Source organism: Hemitrygon akajei, chromosome 29 (genome assembly GCF_048418815.1).
Source record: "Hemitrygon akajei chromosome 29, sHemAka1.3, whole genome shotgun sequence".
NCBI lineage: Eukaryota > Metazoa > Chordata > Chondrichthyes > Myliobatiformes > Dasyatidae > Hemitrygon > Hemitrygon akajei.
In genome coordinates this window covers 25,066,591-25,094,309 of record NC_133152.1, presented here as the reverse complement: position 1 = coordinate 25,094,309, position 27,719 = coordinate 25,066,591, and the positions used below count along the sequence as shown (strand labels likewise).

At 42.3% G+C, this 27,719-nt stretch overlaps 2 protein-coding genes across 4 annotated transcripts in view; one reads left to right on the top strand and one right to left on the bottom strand.

Moving 5' to 3' along the window:
- The first annotated feature begins 1,333 nt into the window (after positions 1-1,333).
- On the top strand, positions 1,334-13,586 carry LOC140718340 (lysophosphatidic acid receptor 6). Its single transcript, XM_073031928.1, has 2 exons — positions 1,334-1,648; positions 8,728-13,586. Exon 2 carries the CDS (start codon positions 8,787-8,789, stop codon positions 9,756-9,758), a length of 972 nt encoding a protein of 323 aa, XP_072888029.1. The 5' UTR covers positions 1,334-1,648; positions 8,728-8,786; the 3' UTR covers positions 9,759-13,586.
- Positions 13,587-19,214: 5,628 nt separating this feature from the next.
- The window catches only part of ints11 (integrator complex subunit 11), a 37,860-nt gene continuing 29,355 nt past the window's right edge, over positions 19,215-27,719 (bottom strand). For all 3 annotated transcript variants that reach the window (XM_073031927.1, XM_073031925.1, XM_073031926.1), the window contains exons 18-19: positions 24,645-24,774; positions 19,215-19,721 (exon numbers count right to left, since the gene is read on the bottom strand). In XM_073031927.1, coding sequence (XP_072888028.1) covers positions 19,653-19,721; positions 24,645-24,774 — 199 coding nt within the window. In that variant the 3' untranslated portion in view covers positions 19,215-19,652. The remainder of the gene's footprint in view (positions 19,722-24,644; positions 24,775-27,719) is intronic.

Here is a 27,719-nt window from a genome sequence, read left to right as displayed (position 1 = left end):
TGCATGTAACGAGAGCTGTATAACTCATCTTCTACCTTGGGCCACCAACTTATCAATCACCCCTTGTACAACAGAGATTCAGGTGGCCTCAATGTTCAAAGTAAATTTATTATCAAAGTCACCATATACAACCCTAAGATTCAATTTTCTTGCCAGCATTTACAATAAAACAAAGAAATACAACAAAAACCTACACACAAAGACTGACAACCAGTGTACACAGGACAACAAATTGTGCAAAAACAAAACAACAACAAAAAAATGATAAATAGCAAGATAATAAATATTGAGAATATGGGTTGTAGATCCTTGAAACTGAGTCCATAGTGTGTGGAATCAGTGTGTGTGGGGCGAGTGAAGTTATCCCCTCTGGTTCAAGAGCCTGGGGGGTAATAACTGTCCCTGAACCTGGAGGTGTGGGCCCTGAGGCTCCTGTACCACCTTCCTGATGGTAGCAGCAAGAAGAGACCTTGGCCTGGATGGTGAGGGTGCTTGATGATGGATGCTGCCTTCCTGCAACAGCTATCCTTGCAGATGTGCTCAATGGTGAGGAGGACATTACCCGTGGCGGACTGTGCTGTGTCCGCTGCTTTTTGTAAGCTTTTCCATTCAAGGGCATTGGTGTTTCCGTACCAGGCTGTGATGCAACCGGTCAGTACACTACCGCACATCTATAGAAGTTCGTCAAAGTTTTAGATGACATGCCAAACCTTCACAAACTTCGAAGAAAGTAGAGGCACTGCCGTGCCTTGTTTAATGGCACTTGCGTGCTGGACCCTGGGTCGACCCTCTGAAACAATAACAGCAAGGAATTTAAAGTTGCTGATCCTCCGATGCAAACTCTGGCTTCCTCCCCCATCGTCAATAATCGGCTCTTTGGTTTTGCTGACATTGAGGGAGAGGTTGCTGTTGTGGCAGTCTCCCTCCAGTATGCTATTTATCACCATCTTTCATTCGGTCAATGGTGGTGTCAGTATTAAACTTAAATATGGCATGGGAGCTGTACTTAGCCTCACAGTCGCAGGTATAAAGTGAATAGAACAGGAGGCTAAGCATGCAACCTTGTGCTGATGGAGATTGTGATAAAAAGCTCACCAGATTCTCACTTTTTCCACCCCAAAGGAGTATTAACTCATGCTGAAGTCACAATAAACTGTTAAGGTGAAAGTTTAATATTATTCAGTTATTCCACAACATGAGCTACAGAAGAAGAGTCAAATTAGATTGTTTCAATATTTGTGTAGTGAACAACTGACTTAATAGGAAATAAGATAATTCAAAATGCCCCTGTTGCTGAGGCCCAGTAGCTGTTTTCTTTAATCTAAGTCTTGCATTGGAACAAGATGAAAAGGTTTTGATAAACCCATGATGTGTTTCGTTGAGGTATGTGCTTGAGTTGCATGCCCTTTTATATCTTCACATTGGCCAACCACAGAGCATTAATTCCGTGGCCTTTCTGCATATAGAATGCGACTGAGGTAAATTACTTCTCACCACTGAGCTGTGCTGAAGAAAGTCGCTGGCTCTGTGTGTTTGAACTGCAGACTCTCACTCACAGCACGGAGTCCCGGATTTCAAACCTGACTCCACTCTGGAAATACTTCAGAGCTGAGAACCAAACCTGGAAAAGAAGAATTGGCCACACTTGGTGAGTATTAAAATAAATCTACAATATCTAGTTAGTATCGCAATGTTCGCCGACTAGATGTGGGATATATGTAAAGATCGAATTGCAAAGCAACTGATGCCCATCCTGTCAATGACCAGATCTCAGTCACTGCCTCTACAGACATGTTTTTTAAAGGAAGTTGTACATTAAAATGTCTCTTTTCTCTCTATACAGACTCAATCATTTGACATCAATATTTTTCATCTTTTATGCATTAATGTGGCCTTTGGACTGTAGAGTAAATGAGTTGGCGATAAAGTGTATCACACAGGAAGGAATCTAATGGTTTTGCACTTTCAACTTATTGGTTTGTATTCTATGGAAAATGTAGGAAGGATGCACCAGCGCACACTTGTTCAGAATCGGAATGAAGTTTATTGTCACTGACGCGTGTCACAGAATTTGTTGTTTTGCAGCAGTACAGTGCAATGCGTTTAAAAAGAAATCTGCAGGTTACAATAAGAAAATTAAAAGTAGATAAAGGAATACAGATTTTGGTCTATTCTCATATGTCGTTTACAGTCAGAGTTGTACAGCACAGAATGAGCCCTTGACACCACTAGGTTCATGCCAGTCTTTCCGCCCTTGTACTCTCATCCCATCGGATTGCATTAGGTCCCTAAGACATTGGATTAGAATGGTTAACTCATTCTATTGCCAGACCATTTACTGCACATGTTCAGTTCATTTATTTGTTATTTTTATTATTTATTGACGTACAGCGTGAAATAGTTCCTTCTGGCCCTTTGAGCCGCAAAGCACAGCAACCCCCTCCCCACCCCCCCCCCCCCCCCCAATTTGATCCTAGCCTAATCATGGGACAGTTTACAAATGGTACGTCTTTGGACTGCGGGAGGAAACTGGATCACCCAGAGGAAACCCATGCAGTCACGGGGAGAGCGTACAAACTCCTTTACAGGCAGCGGCAGGAATTGAACCCTGGTCACTGGTACTGTAAAGCATTGTACTAACTACTACACCGCCGTGCCGGAGAGGGTAAACTCACAGTAGTTCACTCCCTTAACAGGAAGATGCCAAATCAATGTGTGCTCCACTAGCAGCCAATGGGAAGCTGCCACCTCTTCCAGAACAGAGCCACAGAGGTGAAAGGGCAGCTAAAGCTGCCCCTGAGCTTTGTAGCTTTAACGGTAATATATTGGGCAATTTATTTTGAGAAATGTAATGGCAGCTGAAAAACCCCACAAGGCTCAAAGCAACCTCCACCATTCACAGAAAAAGACATAGAAAACTTCAAAAAGTATTGCAGATCTAGAGGGAACGAAGAGCTCCAAGAAATCAGCATGAGTGAAGTAATTGATATTTGAGAAATTAATGGTACTGCAAGGAATTGAGACCTCAGACTCTGAAAAACACTGGTGCAGACATTAGGGTTTGAATAGCTTAATCCAGTTAGTTTCTAATGTTTTCATCTAAAATAGTTTAATCTTTCTCTAGTGTGTTATCTCAAATGCAATCAATCAACTGATCTTTTGCCAGCCAGGCTTCCCATTGTACTGACCCTCCTCTCTTCATCCACAGACATTACTTTCTGTTCCCATGAGCCAAGTTCACATCCTTACAGATGCTGTCATGTCAACACTTATTAGAACTGTCTCTCCTCATTTACCACTTCGTTTGCCCTTTCTAAGGACAAAATGACCTTGAATATCTGTTCACCATCTTTGCCGTCATACAGCCATTTCTCTGTAGTGGTCATTAGATCAACCTCAATGCCCACTTTATTAAGTACACCTACTCATTTATGCAAAATCTAATCAGTTAATCATGTGGCAGCAACTCAGTGCGTGAAAGCACACAGACGTGGTCAAGAGGTTCAGTTGTTGTTCAGACCAAACACAAAAAGGGGGAAGAAATGTGATCTATGTGATTTTGACCATAGAATATTTGTCAGTGCCAAACAGGCTGGTTTAATTATCTCAGAAACTGTGTATCTCCTGGGATTTTCACGCACAGTAGTCTCTAGAGTTTACAGAGAATTGTGCAAAAATCACAAAAAAGAATTCAATGAATGGCAGTTCTGTGGGTGAAATCGCCTTCTTAAAGAGAGCAGTCAGATTGCTTGAAGCTGACAGGAAGGTGACAATAACCACACATGCAAAAGAGTGTCTCTGAATGCACAATAAGCTGAACCGTAAAGCAGAAGGGCTACAACAGCAGAAGACCACAAATATGCACTCAATGCTCACTTTATTAGCTAGAGGAGAGGAGGTACCTAATAAAGTGGCCTCTGAGTATATTTTTTCTATGAATGCACCTTTCTTGTTACAAATGCAATTTTTTCATACATTTTGGTGAAATACTTTTTTTTCCTACTTTTCTAAATTGACCAGTAATTCACTTTGACTTTTAAACTCACCGCTGGGTCTCAGGCAGAATCCGTGGAAAGTGAAACCATTAATGTTTCTGCTTCAAAGGGGTTACAGACTTAATGAAACATCCCAGACCCAACATACCAACAGGTGCTTTTTCCATTGATGCTGCCTGACCTGCTGGGTATTTCCAGGAATACACGCATAGCGCTGGACGAACTCCACACAGCATCTATGAAGGAGAGTGATCAGTGGATGCTTTGGGCCAAGAAGCCAGAATAAAAAGGTGGGCAGAGGGGGAAGGAGTACAAGCTGACAGGTGAAACCTGGTCAGGGGGAAGGTGGGTGGGTGGGGGGAAAGGGGGATGAAGTGAGAAGCTGGGGGTGTGATAGGTGGAAGAGATGAGAGGCTGAAGAAGGAGAGAAGAAGGAATCCGATAGTGAGCCATAGAAGAAAGGGAAGGAGGAGGGGGCACCAGAGAGAGGTGATGGGCAGGTGAGGAGAGCTGAGAGGGATCTAGAATGGGGCATGGAAAAAGAGAGAACGGGAGATTTCTAGCAATTTTTGGTTTTGAATAAACGTCCGTTGTCTAATCCAGGCCCTTATGTTCCCCTGGCCCCACTCAGCCTTCATATGAATAGCCAATAGGTCACTATTCAGGCAGTTGAGCTCGTGCCGGCTCTCTGGGGAGCAATCCATTCTTCTGCTCTGTCCTCTAACACTCCGTGTTTATTTCCTCTAAATATTACTGGCTAACTGGGAAAATGGACAAAAAATAGCAAATGGAAATTAATTCAGACAAGTGAAACATGTGGCACTTTGGGAGGAGGACGGATGCGTAAGACTTGCACAGTGAATGGCAGGGCTCCGAGGTGTGCTGCAGAACAAAGGGACCTGGGAATACAGGATCCATAATTCCTTGGAAGTAGCATTGTAGGTAGATAGGGTCATAAAGGGAGCTTCTAGCACATTGGCCTTCATAAATCAGCATTGTCAAGTCAAGTCTAATCACTTTTTATTGTCATTTCGACCATAACTGCTGGTAGAGTACACAGTAAAAACGAGACAACGTTTTTCAGGACCATGGTGTTACATGACACAGTACAAAAACTACACAGAACTACGTAAAAAACAACACAGAAAAAAACTACACTAGACTACAGATCTACCCAGGACTGCATAAAGTGCACAAAACAGTGCAGGCATTACAATAAATAATAAACAAGACAATAGGGCAGTAAGGTGTCAGTCCAGGCTCGGGTATTGAGGAGTCTGATAGCTTGGGGGAAGAAACTGTTACATAGTCTGGTCGTGAGAGCCTGAATGCTTCGGTGCCTTTTCCCAGACGGCAGGAGGGAGAAGAGTTTATATGAGGGGTGAGTGGGGTCCTTCATAATGCTGTTTGCTTTGCGGATGTAGCGTGTAGTGTAAATGTCCGTATGGTGGGAAGAGAGACCCCGATGATCTTCTCAGTTGACCTCACTATCCGCTGCAGGGTCTTGCGATCCGAGATGGTGCAATTTCCGAACAAGGCAGTGATGCAGCTGCTCAAGATGCTCTCAATACAACCCCTGTAGAATGTGATGAGGTTGGAGGGTGTGGGAGATGGACTTTCCTCAGCCTTCACAGAAAGTAGAGATACTGCTGGGCTTTCTTGGCTATGGAGCTGGTGTTGAGGGACCAGGTGAGATTCTCCGCCAGGTGAACACCAAGAAATTTGGTGCTCTTAACGATCTTTACCGAGGAGCTGTTGACGTTCAGCGGGGAGTGATCAGTCCGTGCCCTCCTGAGGACAGAAGTTGGAATGTTATTTTGAAGTTGTACATGTTTTTTTCGTTCTTTGGGGTTTTTGTTTTCTTCCGTTTCGAGGATGTCTGTGGAGAGTAAGAATTTCAGGTTGTATATTGTATACTTTCTCTGATATTAAATGGAACCATTGAACACGTTGATGAGGCCTAATTTGGAGCAGTGTGTGCACTTGTGGTCACCTACCTACAGGAAAGATCTCAATAAGCTTGAAAGGGTGCAAAGAAAATTTACAAGGATGTTGCCAGGCCTTGAGGACCTGAGTTGAATCAGTTAGAACTTTATTTCTTCAAGTACAGAAGAATGGATGGAGATCTTATAGAGGTATACAAAATTATCAATGGCATAGATAGAGTGAATGCACATTGGCTTCTTTCCCTAAGCAAGACTAGAACTAGAGGTTATAGATTTATGGTGAAATGTAAAATATTTCAGGGAAATTTGAAAGGGAAGCACTTCACTCAGAGGATGGTGTGAGTGTGGAATGAACTGCAGTCCAAGTGGTAATTGCAGGTTAAATTGTAATGTTTAAGAGAAGTTTGGATAGGTACATGAATGGGAGGAGGTTTGAAGGGATATGTTTCGGGTAAAGATAGAAGGGACCGGCCTGGTCTAGTGGGCATGGACTAGAGGGACTGAAGGGTCTGTTTCTGTGCTGTAGTGCTCTATGACGTTTGAGCTGCCCATTCTCCAGGGGAAAGCAGTACTGCACCTGTATCATTGGTAGTGCATGTAGGTCACACACCTGCAGAAGAGCTCATTGGTGGTCAATCTTGCTTTCGGAGATATAGAGTGAGCAAAAAGCTTAAAAAATTGAATTTGACAGTTTCTTTTAAGAGGTAATTAATATTGTGTTTACATATGGGGAATTCTAAGCTTTCTAATCCTGAATATTTATTGCCCTTGGGACATCCAGGTGTTGACAAACTTCTTCTCAATACAATCATCTTCTTGTGCATAAATCCAGCATATGCATAGCCTTTAGAGAGGTTTTCATTGTGTATCTGCCTCTCCTTTCTCCATGAAATTTATGAATGAATTCTGAAATGATCGCCCATCCCCTAATATCATTAAAGAGAAGTTAAAACACTCTCAGACAGCTGTAAAATATCACTCAGCAATACTCACAAATAATTGTCCTCCTCTTTGTGCTGGCAAATATTAATCTCTGAAACAATGTCTCTGAAATCACAGACCTTGTCCTAATCTCATTTGTCCATCAAGACCTCCCTGTGAGGAAATTGGCAGTTTCTTCCTGTCAGCAGGAACAGTTCAGAAGTATTTCCACTGTTTGGAAAGCCCTCCGGAAAGCTTGGATTTGTAAATTCAGATTCAGTTTATTGTCATTTCGAAACCACAAATGCAATGCAGTTAAAAAATGAGACAACGTTCCTCCGGAATGATATCACAAAAGCATATGACAAAACAGACTACACCAGAAAGTCCACATAACGTTTGGCAATCCCCAATCCAGAGTCCGGAGAGGCTGCTGCGTATTAATATCGCGCTACTGTCTTAGTGCGTTCCCCGGAAAGGAGCTCCAAATCCACCAGACAAACAAGACAAAAAACTAAAGCTACAAGACCTGCACAAAACCACATAGTTACAACAGTGCAAACAATAGCATAATTGATTAAAAAAAAAAGACTATGGGCACAGTAAAAATAGTCCAAAGATGTTAAAGGACTATAAGTTCAAAAGAAATCACCACACAGTTTCCACAAGTCCCAGGGTCCCGACAGATTCGCCATCCCACGCCGGCGGCAGAAGGGAATACCCCCGCTATGGACTTCCATGGCGCCACCCGACTCAGCCACGCAGGTGCAGCACACAATGAAAGCTCCGTCGAAACCAGCCTCACAGACACAGCACACACCGAAAGCGACCTGACCGCAGCGGACTCAGAGTCCGTCAAACCTCCGAGCCGACAACCATCCCCTCTGGCACAGCTTCTCCGAGCACCATCCTCTGCCGAGCGTATTAAGACGCCCCTGCCAACGGCCATCGGCAACGCGACCCTGAGGACTGGGGGCCTGTTCTTCCCAGCAGAGTCCCGGACCTCGCAGCAGCAGCAACGAAGAAGGTCTTCCTGGAGATTTCCCGATGCTCCTCTGTGCACCCACGTCCGTTTTCAGTCAATTATGATTGCGCACGGCACCCCGCTTCACAAATAACAGATAATCAAATGTTGCAATAACTGGAGGTCCCTAATTTCTGGAGTAATTATTTAGCTGTTTGCTAATGTTCCTCTCTTATCCAAACTGTGCTGTCACTCCCCCAACGTAGACTTAACCAGAGACTAATGGAAATGTTGCTCAGACAACGTACACTCAGTGGCTACTTCAGGAACAGGAGTGGAACCTGCTGTGGTCTTCTGCTGCTGTAAGCCATCCACTTCTAGGTTCAACATACTGTGTGTTCAGAGATGCTCTTCTGCACTCCCCTTGTTACTGTCGCCTTCCTGACAGCTTGAATCAGGCTGACCTCTCTCATCAACTCATTTCACAGAATTGCCACTCGCTGGATTTTTAAAAAAATTCTGCACCCTCTTAATTCTGTAAACTCCAGAGACTGTTGTGTGTGTGAAAACCCCAGATCAGCAATTTCTGAGATATTCAAACTACCCCATCTGGCACCAACAATCGTTCCACAAGGTCACTTAAATCACAGTATTTCCTAGTCTGGTGTTTGGTCTGAACAGCAACTGAACCTCTTGACCATGTCTGTATTGAATTGCTGCCACACTTGGCTGATGAAATGTTTGTATCAACGAGCAAGTGTACAGGTGTACCTAATAAAGTGGCTACTGAGTGCATCCTTTTCCTTTGTGCTTTTCAGTGGACCATGATTTCTTGTGTAAGAATAGCAGCTTTTACCGTGTTGCCCATGATTAACAGCTTCTCTTTGCTTTATATATCCAGGCTTCAACTGCAGCCCTACCAAGCACAATCGGTGCCAGTGATCAACTGAGGACAAAAACATGGACAGCTTGGGATCACCTTCCTCATCCAGAAACTGCAGCTATGAGGCTCACTTCCAGTACTATCTGTTTCCAGCAGTATATACCATTGTGTTTGTTCTGGGCCTGACTGGCAACGTCTTAGCCCTGTGCATATTTATAAAGAACACTAAGAACACCAGCCCATCCTTCATCTACATTGCAAGCCTGTTTGTCGTGGACATCATTTACATTTGCACTTTGCCCTTCAGAATCCATTACCACATGAAAAAGAACAACTGGATCTTTGGGGACATCACGTGTCGGATCACGGGGACCCTCTACTTTGCCAACATTTACATCAGCGTCACTTTCCTCAGCCTGATTTGCATGGACCGCTACATTGCAGTGGTCTACCCTAGAAAATACTTCAGGATGAGAGGCACAAAGATCCCGCGAATGACCTCGGCTCTGGTGTGGGCAGTGGCCTTATCCATCATGCTCCCCTTAATCTTCAGTGGCTCACTGAACAACATCCGGCCAAACAACACGACAGCTTGCTTCGAGAACTTCGACGCTGAGGCTTACAGCAAAAAGATGGCGGTGTATCACATTATGCCATTCCTCTTCGGTTTCCTCATCCCATTTGCAATTATTATTATATTTTACCCCCTAGCCGCTAAGAAAATAGCCCAACTTAAAAACAACATCCACAAGGAAAAGGCTTTGAGGATGATCTGGGTCATTATGGTGATCTCAATTCTTTGCTTCGTCCCATATCACATCACCCACTTACTCTATTTCCTAGCTCGCTTGGACTTCATTCAGAACTGTGCTTTTGGTAACTTTCTCTACAAGATCCGGCGGGTTACAATGGCCTTGGTCAGCCTTAACTGCTGCCTGGACCCTCTGATATATTTCTTTGCAACCAACAAATTCAAGCTAAATTATGGAAGGAGAAGGAGAGCAGTTCAGAATGTTTACAGCATTGCCTGGCATCCTACTGAGGGTTGATGCCAGTGCACCCAAGTAAAGACTGCATGGCTTGGGGTCTGAAGAAAAGACCAGCCTTGCTGAGTTTTGAAGTTGATGCAAATGTTTTCTGGATCTCTACAGCGGCATGAGCTGGCTGCCCAGAAACCACAGAACTGCCACTTAATGGAAAGGGACACCCCCAGTCCAGATTTTTAAATCTTCCCACTCACTGCAGTTCGATTAGTCGGAACTCAGTTACTGTAGCTGTACCTTCTGGCAGTACTCTGCTACCTTGTTAATATGCAATGATGAAGATGTTTAATAAACCAAATACTAGCAGTATGAAATTTAATTTCTGTTAGGTCAACACAGGTTAATCACATTTATTAATAATTACACATTTAAATGTAGTTTTGTGAGTTGCTAATACTCATTAAGACTAAATACCATTTTAAATTAAACATACAAGTGAGGGGGTGTTAGCCAAAGGAAAACTGTTTACTCTGAGAGGGATGTGATTAGCTTTAAAATGTAGGCTGCATCATCAGAGATGATGGAAGGAAACAGCTCTTCAAATAGAGGGGCAGAGAACAGAGGTGTCGCAGTTAGGGCAGCCCTTTTACCACTCGGGGCGTTCGGACTTTAGAGTTCAAATCCAGCGCTGTCTGTAATGAGATCGTATGTTTTCCCCATGATGGCATGGGTTTCATCTGGGTGCTCAGATTTCCCCCCACAGTCCAAAGACGAACCAGTTGGTAGGTTAATTTGTCATTGAAGCCATGTGATTAGGCGAGGGTTAAATAGGTGGGTTGTTGGGTGATGCGTCTCGTTGGACTGGACAGATTATTCCATGTTGTATCTCTAATTAAATAAATCTGGTCTCCCCAAAATAGTGAATCCAGGCGACAACTGAAAATTACAGAACTGGGATGGTTGAAAATCTTTTAGGAACGGGAAAGGGAATTATGAGGCATTGAATTGCAGAGCACTCAGCACAGAAACAAGCCCTGTGACCCATCTTGTCCATGCCGAATTGTTATTCTGCCTAATGCCCTCGACCTACACCTAGATCATAGCCTTGCATACACCTTCCATCTTTGGATCTTATCCAACCTTATCTTCTGACTGAACATCGAAAAACTTAAGAGTAGATGTGAAGAGAATGCTTCCTATAGTGGGGGAGTCTAGGACCAGAGGACACAGCCTCAGAACAGAGCGACATCGATTTAGAACAGAGATGAGGAGGATTTTTTTTAGCCAGAGGGTGGTGCATCATTGCCAAAGACGGCTGTGCAGGCAAAGTCATTGGATAGATGTAAGATGGAGGTTGATAGGTTCTTGATTAATCTGGGTGTCAAAGGCTACAGAGAGTAGGCAGGACATTGGGTTGAGAGGGTTAATAAATCAGCCATGACGGAATGGTAGAACTGACTTGATGGGCTGAATGGCCTAATTCTGCTCCTTTGTCTTATGGAACCTACATCCACCACTTCCACTGGCAGCTCGTTCCACACTTGCACCACCCTCTGAGTGAAGCAGTTCCCTCTTCGGTTCCCCTTAAACATTCAACTTTCACCCTTAAAACATGACCTTTGGTTCTAGTCTCAATCAACCTCAGTGGCGAAAAAGCCTGCTTGTATTTCTTCTATCTATACCCCTCATCATTTTGTGTACCTCTATCAAATCGCCACTCGTTCTCCTGTACTCCAGACAATAAAGTCCTAACTTATTCAACCTTTCCCTAAATATACAAGGAAATAAGGATCTATCCTTATGTATACTGATAGTTATATTAGGAATGAGGATTACAGAATGAAAAATTGGTAGATGATAGATTTGGGTACTGTCAGATAAGGAACAAGCCTTTTGATAGAAAATCATGTTTCAAAGAGGACATGACATGATGACAAAGTATATAATTAGTGGAACTAAACTGGAGCTAAATATTGTAAATGTCGAAAGCAAAGTGCTGGAAATACTGAGCAGAGAGAGTAGCACAGGTTGTTGAGTATTTCAGGTGCTTTGATGGAATTATGCTCATTAATATTTTGAGGCTCCTTGTCAAATTGTGAATGGAGCAATGGAATGGTGGTCCCTGAATATATGAGAAAATTCTGTGGCTAGTGCGCATTTCACCCCCACCCCAAACCCTGACCTCTCAGAGCACTCAGAAAATAAAACAAAGCTGCGGTTGCTGGGAATCTGAAGTAAAAATGGAAAAATCTGGAAAGATCAGCAGGTCAGGCAGCATTGGCAGAGAAAGGATAACAGTTACCATTTGGGGTGCTAAACCCTGCATCAGATCTGAAAAGTTAAATATTTCTCTTTCCACGACACGACTTGACCTGATGAGTTTTTCCTAGCATTTCCTGCTTTTGTCTTCATCCAAATACGTGGATGGTGTTTGGATGAATTAAGGTTGGAGGAGGCTCATTTTGAGCATTAATCCAGGCATTGACTTCTTTGTCAAATGGCTCTTCTGTGTTGTGAAGTCGGCAGAAAATATTAGACCATAAGATAAAATATAGGAGCAAAATTAGGCCATTTGGCCCATCGCATCTGCTCTGCCATTTCATCATGGCCGATCCATTTTCCCTTTCAGCTCTAATCTCCTGCCTTCTCCCCATATCCCTTCATGTCCTGACCAATCAAGAATCTATCAACCTCTGCCTTAAACATACATGCAGAGTTGGCTTCCACAGTTGCCTGTGGCAACGAATTCCACAGATTCACCACTCTCTGGCTAAAGCAGTTCCTCCTCATCTCCATTCTGAAAGGACACCCCCATCTATTCTGAGGCTGTCCCCCCGGTCTTAGACTCTCCCACCATAGGCAACATCTCCACATGCACGCTACTGAGGCCTTTCAACATTCAATAGGTTTCAATGAGGTCACCCCTCAACTCAAGTGAGTAGGTTCTCGAGTGCAGACATGCAAATATAAAGAGATCCACTTAAATTAACGGATGGAGGAAAGGTGGGACCCATGAAGGGTCTCTACCTGCAATGCCAACTGCCATTTCCCTCCACTGAAGTTGACTGACCTGCTAAGTTCCTCCAGCACCTTGTTTATTTATCTGCAAATTGTTAACTCCCTGCCAGTGATCTCTCCAAATAGGAACTAGTTCTGTTCAATCCCTGTCAAACCGTAACTAAATTAAGGGACATTTCTCTTCCTACCATGTCCCTACAAAATACTACAATTTCTCATGCTCCCTGTGCAAAATTAATATTTGCTTTGCCTTCATTTGAAAATATTAACAGCTTCCTGGGGACCCATTTGAAAACAGCAACACCCGCTTCGAGTTCGCCAGTAAATAACAACACACTCACAAGGACTCTTCATCTTCAGACGGTGATTCAGCTAATGGAGGAATATTGTACTATTGCAAAAAGCTATTCCTTTCCAGTTCTGGAAATTATGGGTTATCAAATCAACAATACTGCTAGGTTATAAACAGAAATCTGCCTGCCTCCAGCAACCTCCGTGATGTTTGTACAAACTGGCTATGATGAGAAGGCTACGGTTCAAGCACTGATTTACAGAAGACCATGTTGTTGATCATGATGAGTTTGTTATAAATTTATCCACTGCAGTCTGAATAAAATTGAACTTAATTATCTTCAGGGACACAACAACCTTGTTAGCAGCATAGATTAATGGAGCTTTAGCCAGAGATACACAATAACTCATTCACCATTACAATATGACACTCTTCCAGAACCAGCCTGGTGACTGTGCTTGCTAGGTTGCCTACTTAATTTTGCTGAAGGTAGCTCTGGTTTCATTCTAGAGCTTAATTAGGGATGCTATTTTAGTTTAATTTCCAAGGCAGTTTCATCCCAACTCCAGCCTCTGAATTTTAGTTTCCAGAATAATATTAATTAAATATATTTTTTGCTTCAATATCTTCAGTGTGGTCTTTTGATTTTTTTTTTGTAAGTCACATTTATTACTGATTTATTTCGCAAAACCTTTTAGTGCTAAGGGACATTAAAAATATAGTTTGAAATGACATCTATCACTTTTGTTACAGATCCAAATGTAATTTTTCATTTGATTATTTGCTAGGAGTCTTGTTATTTAGTTGTTCCTCTCCACGCCTTGTGGTACACTGGGCAGCAATCTTGCTGTTTATTTCGCATTTGCAGTTTTTTTTACGAAGCTGAGTTGCTGGCTCGATGCTCAACCCAGCACGGATGGAAAGCGTGCGAAGAGCCGGCCAGGTTCATCTGGTCCCTGTCTGCCTTTGAATAGAAGGAGATGAAAAGTTAAAGACTGAGACACAAACTGCCAGAAGTGTTTTGAACCTACCAGGTTCCTAAACTAAGAAGCATAAACCTGGCCCAGTATCTAAGATCTATTCTGAAAGTTGTCACATCATGTTTGTAATCTGAGAAATAAAATTCAGTCCTATTATTTAGTTATAATGAGTTACCTTGAAATAAATTTTGCGGTAATATGTTGAACAAAAGCTATGAGAGTTACTTGAACAAGCATGATGGTTCTGGACACTGGGGTAGAGAATTATTTCTGGGCACTAGGGTGTGTAGAGTCATTCCAGGGAGGAAGGATGGCAACAAAGGTGATTATTCTGGCTGCAGAGAATATTGAGTGGCAACTTCATAGAGGTGTTTCTTTATTTTAATTATTCATTTTCCAGGATCTGGGTGTTGTTGACAATGGCAGCATTTGTTGCCCATACTTCATTGCCCTCAGGAAAGTGGTGCTAAGACCCTACCTTGAACTTCTGCAGATGTTCTGGTGAAGGCTCCCTCATGGTGCAGTTGGGTAGGGAGTTCCAGGATTCAGACTCAGTAATGCGGAAAGAATAGTAACACAGAAACATCCCATGAACACCAGGTGGTCGACTATAACAAACCCCAAATTAAATACTCCAGTTGTGGATATCTTTTACATTTATCCATGCTAAACAGCATCTGCCATGTATTTAGAACATAAAACATAGAACAGTACAGGCCCTTCGGCCCACAATGTTGTGCCAACCCTCAAACCCTGCCTCCCATATAACCCCCTACCTTAAATTCCTCCATATACCTGTCTAGTAGTCTCTTAAACTTCACTAGTGTATCTGCCTCCACCACTGACTCAGGCAGTGCATTCCACGCACCAACCATTCTCTGAGTGAAAAACCTTCCTCTACTATCCCCCTTGAACTTCCCTCCCCTTACCTTAAAGCCATGTCCTCTTGTACTGAGCAGTGGTGCCCTGGTGAAGAGGCGCTGGCTGTCCACTCTGTCTATTCCTCTTAATATCTTGTACACCTCTATCATGTCTCCTCTCATCCTCCTTCTCTCCAAAGAGTAAAGCCCTAGCTCCCTTAATCTCGGATCATAATCCATACTCTCTATACCAGGCAGCATCCTGGTAAATCTCCTCTGTACCCTTTCCAATGCTTCCACATCCTTCCTATAGTGAGGCGACCAGAACTGGACACAGTACTCCACCATTTGCACACCAATTCCAGGTGTCAGTTTTCAGGTTGATAGATTAATTGCCCACAGAGTGTAGGTGAGTGGTAGAATGTGAAGAAAGTTGATGGGAATGAGGGGAGAAAGAAAACTAATAGGATTAACATAGAATTAGTATAAATGGGTGGTTGATGGTTGTGTATATGGTGACCTAAAGGGCCCGTTTCCATACTGTTTCTCTTTATGACTCTACATCGTGAATCACTGGGTACCCAGTAGTCACTGCCCTCCAACCCGATAAAGAATCCTATCCTGTAATGAATCTTCAGTCCCTGTCCTCTAATCCTACAAATTAATTTGCTAACATCCCATTGAGTCCTTATCAAAGGACAAATGGTCTGCAACTCTTTAATTAGACTCTAGCTCCTTCATATTTGCCTCCTTCAATCCGCAGAAACTATTCTATAATTAATTAGCCCCTGGAACTGCTGTTTCTACCCTCTTTTAACACACTAGCAAGTAGATTGGAAGGTCTTTGAGATTTATCAGCCTTTAGTATCATTAGTTTCTCCAGCACTTTTTTAAAACTGATAACAATTTTATTTATTTCTAACCTGTTCAGTAGCCTTGTACTTCCCAAGAATTTTAAAAAAGTGATTTATATCCTCTTCTACGAAGAAAAAATACAACACTTTGCTAAATGTTCTGCCTTTTTTTGTTCACTATTATAATTTTTTTTATTTCCGTCTGCAAGATCAAGATTTCTTTTTGCTTAATTCTAAAGTGCTCCCTTAAGCCTGCTACACTTCTCTGGTATTTACATGGCACCTCTTCAGATCTGACACTATTGTAAACCATAGTTGGGTCATTTTTCGTTCTGTGTTTTTTGCTCCAAGAAAGAATGCTTAACAACGGCAGCATTTGTACCTTAAATTTTAATGAAGCTTGCCAATTATACTCAACTCATTCTTCATAACTTCACCTTTCTTTCTTGTTAAATTTAGGACTATGGTTTGGACTGAACTGCTTCACTTTCAATCTTCATCAAGAATTCTACTTTGTTATGGTGATAATTCTCTAAGGTTTCCAAATCAGGATAGTGTTGTGACTGAGAAGGAAAATTATCTACTGATGGTGTTCTAATGTGCCTGCTGTCCTTTTCCCACTTGGTAGTTGAGATCATGGGGTGGGAGGTGAATTAGGATAGACTGGGTAACTAGGGTACATTTTTGTAAATGATACATATTGTAGCCACCTTGTGCCTGTAATGAATACTTATGTGCTTTGTCCTGCAATTTATGCGTTATTGGAGCTGCAGCCATTCAGGCACGTGGGGAATTATTTTATCTCCTGGCTTGTGCTTAGCAGATGATAGAAAGTCTTGGGGTGTTTGGAAGAAAGTCAAGTACCACAGATACCTAACTCTTTGATTAGCTGAGCTTCTGGTCAAAGTGATCTCCAGAATGTAGTTGGTGGGACATTTAGTGAACACCACTGAACGTTGTGGATAGGTGGTTAGACTCTCTCTTGTTGGAGCTGTTCATTGCCAGGCGCAAATGTTACCTGCATCAGGAATTGGTTTATAAGGAAAGTAGTTTCACTGGAGAAAGGTGGGGAACCAGAAGACACATTTACAGTTAATGCCCGCAGAGGTCATCTGAGAAAAAGAAAGTTACGCAGAGGCCTTTGCAAATCTGGAATAAACTGTGTTAAAGGTTGGTAAAAACAGATCCAATAATAACACTTGAAAGAGAATTAAACAAATATATCTACTAAAAAACATCTGTACTTTTGGGAAAAAGCCAGGGAGAAGTACTAACTGGATGTGCCTTTCAGAAGAGTTAGCACAGAAACATTGGGACGAGTGGGCTGTTTCTGTGTTCTGTTTCAACATTGTCTTTGCTGAAAAAAGCACTTTAGCTTTTGTCAACCTCATTTTGTTAAGGAAAACCAGTTTTTATACAGAGTGAACTAACAATAACACATCATTAACTGTGGAGGAGGCTTTTGTAGGACACACTCCACTGATACAACAGCATGCTGTGAATCACTCCTGGCTGCCAACAGTAACTGAGATCATCAACAGTTGAAAAGTAGGATTTTATACAAGTCTTTCAGCTAGAGAAAATACAACATAAGCTTCTATATTTTCAATTATTACACATTAATTACTGGAACTTCTAGCAGTTGTTACTGTCACGTGCTTATTGCACAGGCTGCGTCGATGAACTGTGTTCTGTGTCCTGAAAGCCCAGTCATTTCTAAACACACATGTGCATTTTGAATGGCATTATGCCACCAACACTGGTTTATACAAAATCTAATTTGTCTAAGAGAGGGTAATGAACAGTGCACAGAAGTCTTCATGTGGTGTACAATTTAAATTTTTTTCTTAAATTATCTACTAGAAAAATGTGGGACTTACTGCAAGATCTGTGATGTCTTCAACAGCCCTTCTGGATCCTCGATGCCTCTCACGAACAAACACGTGAAGGCACTGCAAGACTCCGGAATGCCCCTTTCACGATTCTGGTTTGCTCTGTCACTCAAACATACACAGCTAGAACAGAACTTGAAGTCTGTTACATTATCATGCAAGGAGGCAGGTTGTGGGATCTTGCACCGGGAACCAACTTCAGGAACATTTTCAATAAAATACTCAACTACAGTCCTTCTTCAGCCTCCCAAAGCTTCCATCTGTGAAACAAACCTCCCTAAACTAATGGAGTCCATCCACCCCACACCTATCAACCCTTCTGACTGAGATCCCAATTTCTCATACCACCTCAACCCCATTTCCTCCTATATCTTCTGGATGGGCAGAATGAAGGAAACCGTTCAACACACTAATTGTGTTCATCTTGTTTACTTTTAATAGTGTACAACTAATTGGATTCTTCATCACAGAATTTTGCAGGATTGGAATAAAAATTTGCTGGCCATCTTTCCAAGTGCTTGACAATTTCTAGAACTGCATCATCACCAAACCTTCTGTTTCCAAATTCACCAATGAGAAATTATCAAAGGCATTCCATAAGCCTCACTTTCTGTAGTCACTCTGCTGATTCGCCAGAATCTGGATGTGAGCTGATGATTAGTCACCCAAATACAACCAGCTTCAACATACTCCACTTAGAAACAAAAGGAAGTTGAGTACAAGGTACAGCACAACAGGCCTTGAAGTCACTGTGGATTCCCAGTTCACCAAGCTTCATCAGGGTTCAGTATTGAACCCATTCCCACATAGAGAGAACTCAGTGCGTATGGTTAGCACAATGCTGATACAGCTTGAGGTGTTTTGGGATTCCAGTGCTATTTTGCAAGGAGTCTCTGTACATTCTCCCCGTGGAACGTGTGGGCTTTCTCCAAGTCCTCTGGTTTCCTCCCACAGCCCAAAAGACATTCCAGGTTGGTCGACAGGTCATTGTAAACTGTCCCGTGATTACACAAAGACAAGAAAATCTGCAGATGCTGGAAATCCACACCACACAAAACGCTGGAGGAACTCAGTGGGCCAGGCAGCATCGATGGAAAAGAGTGAACAGTCAACATTTCAAATGAGACCCTTCATCAGGATGGAATAAAAAAGATAAATTAGATTAAGAAGGTGGGGGGGGAGGGGAGGAAGAAGTACAAGATGGTAGGTGACAGGTGAAACCGGGAGAGGGAGAGGAGTGAAGTAAAGAGCTGGGAAGTTGATTGGTGAAAGAGATAAAGGGCTAGATATTTCTTTCACCTTTCAGCTGAGCTTTCCAGCTCTTTACTTCACCCCTCCCCTCCCAGTTTCAACTATCATCTTGTACTTCTTCCTCCTCTCCTCACACCTTCTTGCTCTAACTTCTCATCTTTTTTTCCCAATCCTGATGAAGGGTCTCAGCCCGAAACACTGACAGTTTACTCTTTTCTATAGATGGTGCCTGGCCTGCTGAGATCCCCCGAACTTTTTGTGTGTGTTGCTCGGTCAGGGTTAATCGGGTGTGTTGGTGGTTTCTGGGGCGGTGAGCTCAAAGGGCCAGAAAGGCCTACTCTGCACCGGATCACACAATAAAATGTAACATCCAAGTCGCACTTCTAAAATTTATTTTACAAACATATTTTGGTAAAAGCAGCAAACTGAAACAAACCAGAATATGAAACAGCTTTTCTTGATTTCCAACAGATAGCAGGTGACACTCCATTACAAAGGGGTTGGGATGCATTTCTAAGGAGCTGTCTGTCTCCTGATTTACGTAACACAAAGCACACGCATATGTGTCAAGAAAATTTGTTTTCATTCCAGATAAATTCTGTGGGGATGAATTTTTAATTACATCTTCCAGATCTTTTGGGATTTGTGAATTCTGTCAGGGCGAGTTTCCATTACATTTCCAAGAACCACATCATATTTAGCATATCTCATTGGATCCTGCTGTGCGTGACTCTTCAGACGGAGCAAATACAAAAATATCAAAACAGTGATCCTTATGGACCATTTTACTTCATTATTTTCACAGCCTGCAGGTCAGAGCGCAATAGACTGAGGGAGGCCTTTCTTCAAAAGTGTTATCAGGTAGCTGCCCAACTCCTCATCCTGAAAGAAAATGGGAAAAAAATTCACTATTACTGACAAACGTTGAGTTGTTTCAGGAGGGAGCAAAACTCTTCTACAAGAGATGGGGTACAAGACTTGAGCACCTAAAGGGTTTAGAGTGGAATTTTTTAGGCAGGGGCAGGCTTGATGGGTCAGTCAATTTTTTTTGCCCCTTAGTTTTTGTATGTTCTTGAGTTTTAAACATAATTATTCTCTGTTGGGCAATAGAATAGCTTCAAAGGGCTGAATGATCGCCACACTGTATGTTACAGATACTATGTAATTTCATATAAAAAGTAGAAAATATTAATTAAAGCAGTTAGTTCCATTGTGTAGAAACCATTGCTAACAATAGCTTTAGTCATTCTGAAACTTTACAAAGGCAATGACATTTTGACTTGCTCTTTGGTCAAACTTTTTCCAAAGTTGTACTTAAAACAAGAAGTAACTCTGAATTTTCTAATCTTCTCTTAGACAAAATAAAACCGACCCTTAAAAAGCAGATCATGCAGTCGCGGTTACAGTAGATAAAACAAGCAGATGCTAAACCAATTGTAGGTGTAAGCATTTGCTAATTACAAAGTGTCACTTTTTTTCCATTTGGGTACAGAAACTTGCCACAGGTCACATTGAGATAGAGAGTATTACAAAACTTATTTGCAACATTTATAAAAGATCCACTGTAGTTTGAAAGCCGACTGTGAATTTACACCTAACTACATGACATGATCAAAAGGAAAACAGTTAACAGTCAGCTTCAATAACCAAATATGTCAAACTCAAGGCCCGCAGGCCAAATCCGGCCTGCGGTGGAATTATCTTTGGCCCACGAGATAATATCTAATTACTATTAAAACTGGCCCCAGTAATCGAAGCGCCTATGGCGTATGATATGGCTAATGCTGAGTTTATTCAGGTACCAGGTTTTCATGGTTTTTAGTGTTTTCATAACAGTCTTCTTCATAAGAAACGGAATTTGTAAAGTGAAACACTTTGTAGTTATAGCAGAGACTGAGACAAGAGAGCAGGCTGAAAAAACGGAGGCAACGCAAGCTGCGTTCACACGCGTCTGACTGATCCAGCCCGCATGAAGCTGCATTTTGCTCAATCCAGCCCGTGACCTAAAATGAGTTTGACACCCCTGGGCTAAACAATGTCATGGAAGAATACCTTCACCCCAAGCTTTTGAAATTTCTTACATTCCTTCTCAAAGATTATGGGGAAGAGATCATCACTATAATTATAGTCATAGAAAATTACTGCACAGAAACAGGCCCTTCGATCCATCTAGTACGTGCCAGACCATTTAAACTGCCTACTCCCATCGAGCTGCTTCTCTTAAAACAATGAAATCAAGCTCGCATGCACCACTTGCACTGGCAGCTCATTCCACACTCTCACGACTCTCTGAGTGAAGAAGATTCCCCTCATGTTCCCCTTAAACTTTTCATCTTTCACCTTTAACCCAAGACCTCTAGTGGTAGTCCCACCCAACCCCAGTGGAAAAAGCCTGCTTGCACTTCCCCTATCTATATCCCTATCAGATCTCCCCTCAATCTTCTATGCTCCAATGATCTCTCCTTAGGAAACTGAATGGATTACAAATTGGGGCAAGTTATACTTCATTGTGACGAGAACAAGTAAAGATCACAAAACTCATCAACAACACAATAGTGGTATTATTTTTGGAGAATATTTTGCAAATACAACTAGGTAGTTATATAATCAAGCATTTAAATAATTACCAATCCCACGGAGATGTGCCAATTCAATTTTGCTGTAATCCCAATTTGACCATAGCTGTCAGGTTTTAATCAGTAGATGGAATACTCACTTAAAATTAATTGCACTGATTTGAAATTGCTTTCAATCTACTAATTTACCTCAGGAGGCTGCTTCTTACGCTGATGTACTGAAGAACATGAACTATACCCAAACAGTAAGTATTCTCACAGCTTAAATATAAAGAACTGAATGACAATTTCACATTTGTCACAGGGAAAATAACATTTCTTAGAAAACTATTCTCACAATGTAAACTGAAACATTTGACTGGATTAGCTTAAAAAATCTCTGAGATTCGTCTTCACCAGACAGCCACGAAATATAGAAAAACCATGGAAGTTGATGAAACAAAGGACATCAATCACCCACCCCCCCACGTACGAAAAAGAAAAAGAAAGAAACCTTGCAAACCCAAACACCTCCCACACACAAATAACAGGTCGTCCACCCGGAAAACGGCAGTTATAACATCAAACCTCCCCAACCTCCTCCCTCGCAAAAAATTAACAGATCCCCCACACGGAAAGACACCAACAAGAACATTAGACCAAATCCCCAACCCCTTCTCGCACAAAAACTAGCATATCGCCCACAAACCCCCACACCACTAAGCACCTGAGTTCAAAATCACCTAATCATGTGGACAGATTTGCACTACTTTAGCTCCTGGTATTTTAGCCTTATATCTTACATAACAGTCTCCATTCCGCGACTAGCCCAGGGACCAGGGTTTGATCCTGACCTGGGGTGCTGTCTTCGGAGAGTCTGCATGCTCCCCTGGGGCCATGTGAATTACTTGTGCACGCTCCATTTTCTGTCATATCCTAAAGAAGTGCTGGTGGATCAAAGGGCTACCTTAATGTTGGCAAGTGGAAAAAGAATCGAAGGGGATTAATGGGCACGCAAGTAAAGAATGCATCACATGGGGTTGATCTGGGGTAAGATGGCTTGTGCCAGGTGGGCCATAGAGCCTCCTATTATGTTGTAACTGGCAAGCAAGAAAAGAAGGGAAGCTTATCAGATGTAGAATCACTTAATTAGTTGATAACATTTAACCCATGACAGGCATCTAGGAATTTGCACTGCTTCTACGACACATAGCTCATTGAAAACATGCTAACCCAGCAGTGAGACGCCCTGTGCAGGGGTCCCCCTTGCATGCCAACTGTAAACACTTTTCATATGTTTTGCCACCTCTGCTGCTTATAGTTTTAGGTCTTGCCCACAGCTAGTCTAGAACTTGTTTTCCTCCTTGAACAAGTATTCAAAGTTCTATTACATTCAATTAACATAACATCCAAAAATGTGTTCGCCAGTTGCTTCTAACTTTAAGGTTTAAACTGAGCCACCAACATATTAGTTAAATACCAACAGTTGGGACTGCAGGAAAACGAATCTGCAGAGGAAATGAAAATGCCAAAGAGTTGTGGAAATGCACGGATTATACTGGAAGTTTAAAATTAGCTGGGGGATAATCCACAAAAGTTAGTTACCCATTTCAGTCTTTGGCTGAAACCATTCTATTGATTGGTCAGAGAACTTAATGGTGGGATGTTTTTGCCCCTAGCACTCGCATCTACAGTGACGAAGTGCTCTGAGAGGTTGGCCACGGCCAGAATTAACTCCTGCCTAAACAAGGACCTTGGCCCACTGCAATTTGCCTACCACCACAACAGGTGGATGCAATCTTAGAGGCACTCCACTTGGCCTTGGACCACCTAGACAACAGCAATACCTAGGCTGCCATTTATTGATAACAGCTCAGTGTTCAAAAGCTTCATCCAATCATTACTAATCAACAAGCTTCAAAACCTGGGCCTCCGTACCTCCTTCTGCAACCAGGAACTTGACACCCTCATATAGAGACCACAGTAAGTGCGGATCGTAAATAACATCTCCTCCTCACTGATAGTCAACATTGGTGCACCTCAAGGATGCATGCTTAGCCCTCTGCTCTATTCTCACTACACTCATGACTGCGTGCTTTGGCACAGCTCAAGCACCATATATAAATTTGCTGATGATACCACTGTCGTTGGCGGAATCGCAGGTGGTGATGAGGCGTACAGGAGTGAGATAGATTGACTGTTGAGTGGTTCACAACAACCTTGAACTCAATGTCAGCAAGACCAACGGATTGACTGTGGACTTCAGGAAGTTGGGAGAACACACCCAAATCCTCATTGAGAAGTTAGCAGTGAAAAGGGTGAAGAGCTTCAAGTTTCTGGGCATCAACATCTCAGAGAATCTATCCTGGGTCCAACATATCGATGCAATCACAAAGGTGCATGCCAGCAGCTACATTTCATTAGGAGTTTGAGGAGATTTGCTATGTCAGCAAAGACTTGCAAGTTTCTACAGATGTAATATGGGGAACATCCTTACTGGTTGCATCATCGCTTGGTATGGAGATCAAGAGGCTGCAGAGGATTACACACTCAGCCAACTCAACCATGGCCCAAGCCCCCCACCACCAGGACATCCTCAAAAGCACGCATCAAGACAGCAGCATCCAACATTAAGGACACTCTCCATACGGGAATATGCCCTCTGCCCATTACTACCATCAGGGTGGAGGCACAGGAGACTGAAGACACACACTCAATGCTTTAGGAACACCTGCTTCCTCTCTGCCAAGTGCAGCAATGTGCTCATTCAAAAAATTTAGAGAAAGTGTGTGTATGTGAGAGTTACACACACACACACACACACACACACACACACACACACACACACACACACACACACACACACACACTCTCTCTCTCTCTCTCTCTCGCTCTCTCTCTCTCTCTCCTCCCCCCCCCCCCCCCCACCCCAGTCTCACAATTTAGCAGTGCAATTACAAGATATTGCTGCATTCTTCATCAGAATTCCACAACTGTCTCTTGAGGTATATTTCTTCAGTTGAGCAGTCCCAGTTTTAATCTGTGGTGTCCTTCTACTTATTAGGGGAACACTTTCAGACAATTGTGGCAAAACTGAACATTGACCAACTACTTCTAAAAAGCAGATGGCTGACAGATATTCTCAGAGACTTTACTAGTTACACAATAGCCTGTGGAATATTTTAAACAGAAAGCTAAACAGACTTTTATTTTGCCTAAAAGACATTGCTTTTTCAAAATGTTTACTCACCTGGTAAGTCCATGAAACCAACACATCTTTAGTGCTCTGATCATCAGACATTGCACTGATTTTAATGAGAATCGATTCCACCATCACAGAACCATCAGGGAGGTGTTGAATAGGATAATCTTTCAAGATGCTTTGAAAGGTAAATAATAACTCATTAAAAATTGAGCAGTTGAATTACATGCCACATCTTGTATACATTAATGCTTCATAAACAGTGACTGCTTTAAGGAATTTTCAAGTCCATGGTGAATGTATGAGACATTTTCCCATACACGGATGTTGAAAGTCACAACCAAGGCAATTTCTGGCTAGCAGTATGGAGTTTGTGAGCATGCTGTTTGTTATTTTTATTATAAACTGTACAGCAACAGTCCATGGGCTCAAAGTAAGCGCCAGTGGCACCAGCATTTACCACAACTAGACTAACTGTTTGTCTCATAAACTAATTAGTTCTAGCATTCTCTAGTCAAGAAAAAAAAGCCACTTTATCATCTGAATGATATGCAACACTGATATGCGCCTCCCACAACCATAATTCCCAGCTGGTTCAGTACAAATCTCCAACATACTGTCCTGTGGGGGCGTGCCTTACTCTGATTGTCGAAAGTCACTTCCATTGTGATCGGTTAGTTTAGAAGATGCATCTGCTTTTCCCATTAGGTAGATGCCTAGTGTCCAGATTCAAACATCCTGGGTATATAAAATAGCACGTGGAAGGGGCCTGTTCTCTTCTTCCTTTGTTTTAGGCAATAATGCACACGATGATTGAGAAGGTATACTCTATGTGAACCTTTAGCTAAGTTTGTTGAATATGCAGCTTTGCATTGTCTATAACTGATTAATATGCCTATGCATTTCCTGTCTCATTTGCCGGACCCACAAACCTGATTCAACTTTACACATACAGATAAATGATTTTCCCTAATTTTGATATTCAAGGAGCAATATACCAATATAAGTATAATATGCACCAATCTGCCGGTTGGTGGTGTAGTGGCATCAGCACCGGACTTTGAGGCAAATGGTCCTGGGTTCGAATCCAGCCGGCTCCTTGCACGCTTTCCATCCACTCTGGGTTGAGCGTCAAGCTAGCAACTCAGCTTCGTAAAAGGCAGACAAAATTCCAATTACGGCAAGGTTGCTACACAATGCACCGCAAGGCGCAGAGAGGAATAATGATGCACCAGTCTAACTGTGAAGTAATAAGCCAACAATAGCAATTTTATCACTTTAACACAACCAGTTGTGGAAGACAGTATTTTAAAGCACTAGATAATAACTTGCTTACAAGAGGACATTGAATATTTCCCCCAGTGCAACTGAGGAATATAAATAATTATTTTTCATGCTAAGGTCGCTCCAGTAACGAAAGGTGAGATTGCACAAGAAAGCAGGGTGTGGATAATTGGAAATGTCTCTGTTGTACCCGAGTTCTCATATTTTTCCCACCATCTAAGGAGCAGCATTAATACAGTGTTCAGAACAGGGTACTAAGCCCCTGTTGGAGTATATACACCTGTCATATTTGGAAGCTTGGCAAAATGTTTGCAGTCACTTCAGCTCCATTCAAGGAGCCATCATCAGTGTGCAGTTGAGGGTGTAGTCTCCTCAGAATGCTGGTTTATATACTCTTCCAGGGTCCAAATGGATATTGATTAGATGCCGTGATCTGATTGGTTGGTTCAAAACACTGTGAACAGTTTAGCAGTAGAAGATTCTGATTGGCTAGCTTCGAGGGAGATTGTTGAAAGAGTCTGCTTTGCTGTCCAGATCCTGAGATTACTGGCGATTCGTTGATGTCGTTGTTTCTCTTTTCTCTGTAAGGTTTCACATACCGGATCTAAGTAATGCATTTGTTGATGGATCCTTCTGTAGAGAACCACACTTCAAGAAATTCTCATTCTTTTCCCGTTCTTGCTTGAGTCAAGACTCTGGCTGTTGTCCAGTTGAAGCGGTGTCCCCCTTCCTCTTCAAGAGCCAATACTAGCGAGAGTGGGTCATGCCCCCCGCTTGCTAGCCAATGCTCATGTAGCCTGGTCAATAGTTTTCTTCCTGTTTGACTTGCCGTAGTCACCACACTTGTCACATTTTGATTTTTCGAACACTTTTCAATAGGTATTAGGATAAAGGTAAACTTAAATATGGGGGCTTTAAATGCAAGCATAAACACGTAGAAATCAAATGATAACTTGTTAAACAAAAATCTGCTTTGGCCTAGTCTTGTATAGTTTATATAGAATAATTTTATGAGAGGGAGGGGGAGGGATGGGGGGGGAGGGGGATAGAGGGGGAGGGGGAGAGATGTTACTCGAACTGACTAATGCAACAACCGGTGTGTGGGAGTGTTGCAAGTGTTATGGGAGGCAAACTGTGCTCATTACCTAACTGAGACTAATTAGTGTACATAATCTTCAGTTTTGACTGCTTCAGTATAAAACGGTCAAAAAACTGCAGAGGCACATGTTAAAATGCATGCTGAAGACACTGAATTTAGTTATCATTAAGATGCCTCAGATTATATTACCGTAGATTTCGCACTACAGAGCGCACCTGATTAAAAGCCGCTGGCTCTAATTTTAGAAAGAAAATCAATTTTGTACTTGTACAAGCCGCACCAGATTTTAGGCCGCAGGTGTCCCACGTTGTAATATGAGATATTTACACAGAAAGATATTACACGTGAGGATTTTTTAACTTTTAATTAAATCCATATGGTAACATAAACAAATACATATTGCAAATGCTTTTTTTCGAACCGTGCCTGTAACGCGGCTACTTTTAAATATACATACGTATCGGTAACACACAAATTACGTTGCGTATACTTTTTTACTGAACAACATTCCAATATCTCCTAACGACTGGTAAAAAATATATATACTGCAGCCTACCAGGAAAAGTTATTGATCGCCTTTAACTTAAAAGCAGCGTTCTCGCGCGGGTCTAATGCCGCTCGCCCCCCACCTTCCCGTTTATCGCAAACCGGTATTTCCCACAAGACACGGCGAAACCGGATGTGACGTCATAGCATCCCGGGATGTAGTACAGAAAACAAATATACTTAAAACACTTCTA

What these genes read in the sequence shown, in the direction of transcription:
- LOC140718340 (XM_073031928.1), top strand. Translation starts at nt 8,787, where the DNA reads ATGGACAGCTTGGGATCACCTTCCTCATCCAGAAACTGCAGCTATGAG.